Source organism: Tupaia chinensis, unplaced genomic scaffold (assembly GCF_000334495.1).
Source record: "Tupaia chinensis unplaced genomic scaffold, TupChi_1.0 Scaffold143099_1, whole genome shotgun sequence".
NCBI classification, from domain to species: Eukaryota; Metazoa; Chordata; class Mammalia; order Scandentia; family Tupaiidae; genus Tupaia; species Tupaia belangeri.
The window spans coordinates 154,958-161,388 of NW_006202943.1; the positions used below are offsets into that span (position 1 = coordinate 154,958).

Below are 6,431 nucleotides of genomic sequence, written 5' to 3' on the forward strand. Positions count from 1 at the left end.
CCTTATCATGGAAATGTTATTCTCTTTAGATAAGAAGTTAAAGTTAGCCACCTCCAAGTGTTTACAGTTAAGATGTGAGAGATGGTGTTATATTTTATGTCAGTAAGTATTTGATCTCTATTAACATGGGAATTCTGTTATAGAACATCTACTTTTCAGACAGAACAAAAGAGCCTCAGCGTGCTAGAGAGTATGTAGGCTGCAAAAGAGATATTTCCCTAGCACTCTGCCTCTTTCTACTGGAGGCCCTGACCTCCTGAGCTTCTCTTACTCTAATTTCCTCTGTTGCCCCACCATACTGGCCTCCATGTTGGAATGACACTTCTTTATCTCTGCCCAGTCCCCTCAAGCCCATGTGAGACTAGCTTTTTTTGTTCCCCTGAGAACACTTCAAGTAAAGGAAAATCCACAAGCAAACAACTAGAAAATAGTCCTGCTAACTCATATGAAGCCTTTGGGTCAGTTTCCTTTCTTCAACCCTGCATAGTCTCCAGACTCTCCCTTTCAGGCGCTCTCTTGTCTCTCGGTATCTAGACAATGATTCACCTGAACAGCTTTCTTCCCTTAACAATTCTAAGGTCTTCAAAGGAAATCATCTAATTTCAAAAGTCTCAGAATTTCCATGAGTCTGATGCCTTATTCCTATTTCTAATCTGAGACTCTCCTAGTCCAGGGTTGCAATGACATATATTTTGAGATCAAAGAGTGCTATACTTGTACAAGTGATTGTATAACTTAGGAATTAAAATGGTTACAGCATGTACATGGGAAGAACAGGAAAGGGTTCTTTCAGATATATCCATGAAAGCTAGCTTCCTTAAACCTTTCAGTGGGCCCTGTCTGGAAGTGATGAGGGGCACCATTAGATTTATTTTTCCAAAACACAGATCGCTGGATGAGTCCAGTGACACTCTAATGTCTCCTTTCAGCACAATATGTAATATCCTGGGACAGTATCAATTCAATCTATTGCTCTGGAGGAAGGAAAGCCTGGCTGGTAGAATAGCAGAGAGATCTGGATTGAGTTCTAGGAACAGCCTTTCATTTACCTTTGCCTTTCACACTGCCTTGGTTTTAAGAATTGATATGTAACTTCTGGGGAGTTACATGCCAACTCCTGGTCCAGCAAGCCTATGCTCCATCAAGCCTATGCTCCATCAACATGAACTTCCCAGGGCCACAAGCATAGTTCCCATCTCCAGAGCCTTTAGAACCAGCTGAAAAATTGTATGAGTGCTCTAGAATAGCTAAAACAATATGTTTTTTTTTAAAAAGAAAATGTGAGTAATTGATCTACCCAGTTACAGCACACATTATGTAGCTGGACTAACCAAGATAATGTAATTTTGGCATAGAAATGGACAGATCAATAGGACAGAACTTAGAAATAGACCTACAAAAATGTGCTCAAGGTAATTTAAAATTATTTTTATTTAAATTTATTTATTGTTATTATTTGTTTTAATGTGACCAGAGAAAGACAGAGAGAGAGAAAGTGAGAAAGCAAGCTGCCAGGTCGAAGACTCGAACTGCAGTCAGCCATATGGGAATATGTACAGTGTCCTTAACCACCATGCCACCTGCCAGCCCTATGCTCAATGTATTTTTTATAAAGGTGTAAAAAATTCAATAGATGAATAATAATCTTTCAACACAGGGCTGAAGCAATTGGACTTCCAAAGGCAAAAATACTCAACCTAAACTCACCACAACCTATACAAAAATTAACTCAAAATTGATCATGGAATTAAATGTATAACTATGGAACTCTTAAAAAAATAGAAAATCTTAAAGATTTAAGACTAGGCAAAAAAGTTCTCTTTTTTTAAGTTTTGTTTCTCTTTTCATTTTTTGTTTGTTTTAGCTTTTTCTGTAGAGTGTGTGTGCTCACCAAAGAGAGACAGAGAGAGAGAAAGAAAGAGGGAAAATGAGAACTCACCCCCCAGAAGAGATAGCCATGCTGCAGTCACTTCTCCCTTCTCTTCTCAATATTTTAGGCATGAATACACATATGCCCATAGTGTTTTTCAAGCTGCTAACTCTGGTACTCAAACCACAAAGTCAGCTATGTGGGATCTAGCTGCCTTAACTACCATGCCACAGGCTGGCCCCAAGGCAAAGAAGTTCTCAGTTTTGACACCAAAAGCTTAAACCACAAAATGAAAACTTAAATGGGGCTCATCAAAATGGAAAAATTGGTCTTTAAAAGACCTATAAAATAAGATAAAAAGAAAAGTTACAGGCCAGGAGAAATATTTATGAGCCACATAACTAAAAAAATAAATTATCTAGACTGTATAAAAAAAAATCAAAATTCAACAGGGCAGCACAGATACCAAACACTTAAATTAGAAAATAAGCAGAAGATGCAAACATATTTTGCAGAAAAGGAAATTTGGATAGTAAGTTAAGTACATAAATAACGTGTTCAACATTGGCCATCACAAGTGGTAGAATACTCCTGCATGAGCCTGGGACCATGTTGGAGGACCCAGGTTCAGTTCCTGGACCAACCCTACACAAGCTCAGTATGGTGACATACACCTATGATTCTAGCTTACAGAGGCTGGGGTGCAAGGATCACAGCATCATGAAACCCTATCAAAAATATCTTTCCCTCTCTTCAGTCTTCTTTCCCTTCCTCTCTTAAAAACAATGTTCAAAATGATTATTCCTTAGTAAATGCAAATTAAAACGGCAAGATATCACTGTACACCTACTACAATGGATAAAATGAAGAATAGTAGAAATACCTAATGTTGACAAGGGTGCAGAGAAACTGGATTATTCACACCTTGCTGGTGAAAATGTAAAATGATATAGACACTCTCAAAAATAGTATAGCAGTTTCTTAAACCACTAAACATACAGCTACCATATGACCCAGCAATTACATTCCTGGGCATTTGTCCTGGAGAAATGAAAACTTATGTTCACCTGAAAAACTATAACTGAATGTTCATAGCAGAATTGTTTATAATAGCCCAAACTAGAAACAACCCAGATATCTTTTAATTAATTGTTATATTATTAAATAAACTGTGGTACAGTCATACAATGGGATATGACTCATTAATAAAAAGGAACCAACTACTTATGTGTGCAACAACTTGATTGAATCTCTCAGGAAGTTTGCTAAGTGAGAAGAATCAATTCCCAAGGATTATATAGAGTATGATCCCATCTAAATAACATTCTCAAAATAATGTAATTTAGAAATGGAGAACAGATTAGTGGTTGCCAGAAGTTAAAGAAAGAGGGGGAACAGGAGAGAAATGAGTGTGGTTATAAAAGTGTAACAAGAGTACCTCTTTTGATGATGAAAATACTCTGTATCTTGACTGTCTCCTTAACAATATAAATATCCTGGTTTTAGTTATAAGAAATAATGTGTACCTTCTACCCAATTTCCTAATAGTAACATTTTGCAAAACTACAGTACAGTCTCACATGTGAATCTATAATAATTCCAAAACAAACAAAAAAAAATTAAGTTTGGTTTTTGCCATAGGATACCTATGCTTATCAGACACAGAGAGAGGGGAAGTGAGAAATCAACCCCTGGGAGGATAGCCACACCACAATCTCTTATCAACTCTCCTTTGGGGTTTTGGACATGCATGCACACACACTTGGAGTGATTTTCAAGCCTCCAAGTCTAGGATTCTAACCATGATCTGTCATGTGGGAGTCCAGCGCCTTAGCCACCATGCCACCTGCTGGGTCCCAAAACAAAAATCTTAAATAAAATAAAATCAGCACTCCGAGAACTCTCATCCTAATATTGTCAGTACCCTCATATTTCTAAAATATACTGCCTTTCAAAACTGGATCTTAAAAAAGAAATTGTTCCTTCTCATGGAAGTATCAGTGATGGTGGCTTAGTATGATGCTGCTTCCAGGGTAATTGGATCAAGTGATCAAACAAAGGCAAACAAAGGAGCTGTAAGATTAGAATTTCGGACACTGGCCAACAGATGAAGGTCTCTGGGAGCAGCAAAGAGATGTTCCTGGCATGTCTGAACCATATGCTGTATGCTTTATCCTAATCTGCTCTAAATATAGATAAGTATTAAATTTTGACTTTAGATCCTCTGGTACCTAGAATCTACCATTAATGTGGATTTTACTTTGATGATTACAAACCTACCTACAAAAGTTTAGAAGGTCCTTAATCTTAGTGTCATTAAAACTCTTCCTTTTGTAAGCTTATAAATATATACCAAATCCTCCTTGTTTTTCATGAATCATATCCGGTGGTGAGTTTCCTTTCTTCCTTAACTACCAATGTCAAATTCTCTATTACATTCAAGTTCACCGTATTCAACTTAGGGCAGAATACAAAATCACATATACCTTATGCTTTTAGAAAATAATTTCTACCCAGACATCTCCCCTGAAGTTAGTATTTCTTCTCCAGGCTCTTTTGTCTTTTAAGGGGAGGTGAAAAGGGATAAAAACAAAGTCCATTGAAGTTAAATGGAGTTTGTTGGGTTCTTTGTAGGAGCCAATCCTGCATAAGGGATTATAGTCTTTTGGAAAGAGCTCAGAGCTGAAAAATCAAATAAATGGGTCCCAGTATCCTCATCTGTAAAATGACTGATGGCAACAATATAAATTCCTTAGTGATACCTGACTAGATAAGGAAGTGTGCAGTATTGAAATAATAACCATGCCATTCCAAAATCTGTTAGGGAGAGGGATTCTCCTCTTGGGTGATTTTCAATACTAGGCCACACTCTCTAAACTAGACTGCCTCGTAATATCCACACAGAATGGTCACTGGGTTATTTGAAAAGTCCCTGGTTATGTAACTTACACCTTATCTCTTTGATCTCTCATCTACTCTAGGTATCAACTCTGCCCGCTCAGTTCCTCCTTCCCACCCACCACCGCAGGACCCATTAAACCAGGGCCAGTACCTGGTCCCCGATGGCATCGCTCAATCGCAGGTCTTTGAGTTCACCGAACCCAAGCGCAGCCAGTCACCGTTCTGGCAAAACTTCAGCAGGTTAACCCCCTTCAAAAAATAGTACCTACATACAGGGAGGCAGATAATTTTAAAAAAAGTAAATAAAATTATATTTATAGATGGAGTTTTTTTTGGAGAAGCACTGTTGAAATTCATATATATATATATGTATGTATATATATATATATACTCATCACACACAGATATATACATACACACACAGAACCTTGAGTATACATACACATGGACATACATACACATGTACATGTACACACACACACACACACACGCACACACAGAAGGACCAAAAACATTTTCTGTTGTTTTTGGGAAATGAAATCTATAGCTGGTAAGAAGAGGTACCAATGACTTCCAAACATGTAATCTTTTCTTAAAAACTTTCAGTTCTTACCCCATCCCCCTCCTTTTTTCTTTCAGAAATTGACATTTCTATTTGTTCCCTTTCTTGTTGAGATAATCTCTTTGCTCCCCTGTGAGTAATTCATTGACTTAGTATTACCATGGATGTATTTGTATTGAGTTTTCCTTTTCTGATGATACTGATGCTGATGACTTTTGAATTTAATTTGATGTGGTGGAGTTTGGGGGTTTGGGATTTCTTTTCTCCCTCTTTCACTATTCACTGAGGAAGGAGAGGATCTTATTTCCCTTCTCCCAACCATCTGCTAATGTTGCTGCAGCCCTGGAGTTGCTCCAAACAGCTTTTTCCCAGCTTCCTCTGTCCTCAGTCATACCAGTCTGAACATGCTCTGTTGTGCCCTGTGACATACTGCTCAATATTTCTATTGGTTTCACTGTGTTTTAGGTATTGTAGAGAGATAAAAAAAAAAAAAACAACTGAAGCAAAGGAGTTTTTAGTGATGCTAGAAAGGACATCTGGTCAAGGAACATTCTATATCTGGGCTGTTTCTTCTAGCACTGCAAGTTCCCACATTGCAGCACTGCTTATCATTGCAGTTTTGCATCTGGGAGTTAGTTTGAGCCATTTATTTATTTTTTTCAAGCTACTTTTGTTATGGGTCTCCTCCTAAGCCTGTTCTTCTCCTAGCCCAAAAGAAGATATTAACTGAAAGCTAAGAGGTTGAGATTCTGTTTTCTAGGGGAGGGATTTACCTGCTCCCAATGTCAACCAAGTAGGTTGAAGGTAGGGTTGCCTACAACAGTCAGTTCACATCCTGGTCATCCCTACTCCCATTTTCAGATTTTTAAGGCAGCATTGATAGGAGTCTATGGTGGGGTTCAAGACAGAGCCACCTTCAAGTTATTATCTTGACAGGGTTCAAGGCTGACAATTACCTCCAATAGGAATGAATAGAGACACATGGAAAGAGAAATCCTTGATCCAAGATATTGTACCTGAAGTTCCTATCACCCAAATTGTGTGAGACTTCCCCCTTTGTTAACAGATTGCATGGACAATCTTTTCTGACTTTCTTAC

The 6,431-nt window shown here is 38.0% G+C and overlaps 1 protein-coding gene across 1 annotated transcript in view; it reads left to right on the forward strand.

Moving 5' to 3' along the window:
* LOC102500137 (rho guanine nucleotide exchange factor 9-like) overlaps positions 1-5,109 on the forward strand; it is a 107,944-nt gene extending 102,835 nt beyond the window's left edge. The window contains exon 7 of the mRNA XM_006163791.1: positions 4,852-5,109. Within this exon, the coding sequence (XP_006163853.1) occupies positions 4,852-5,033 (182 nt within the window). The 3' untranslated portion in view covers positions 5,034-5,109. The remainder of the gene's footprint in view (positions 1-4,851) is intronic.
* The last annotated feature ends 1,322 nt before the right edge of the window (positions 5,110-6,431 follow it).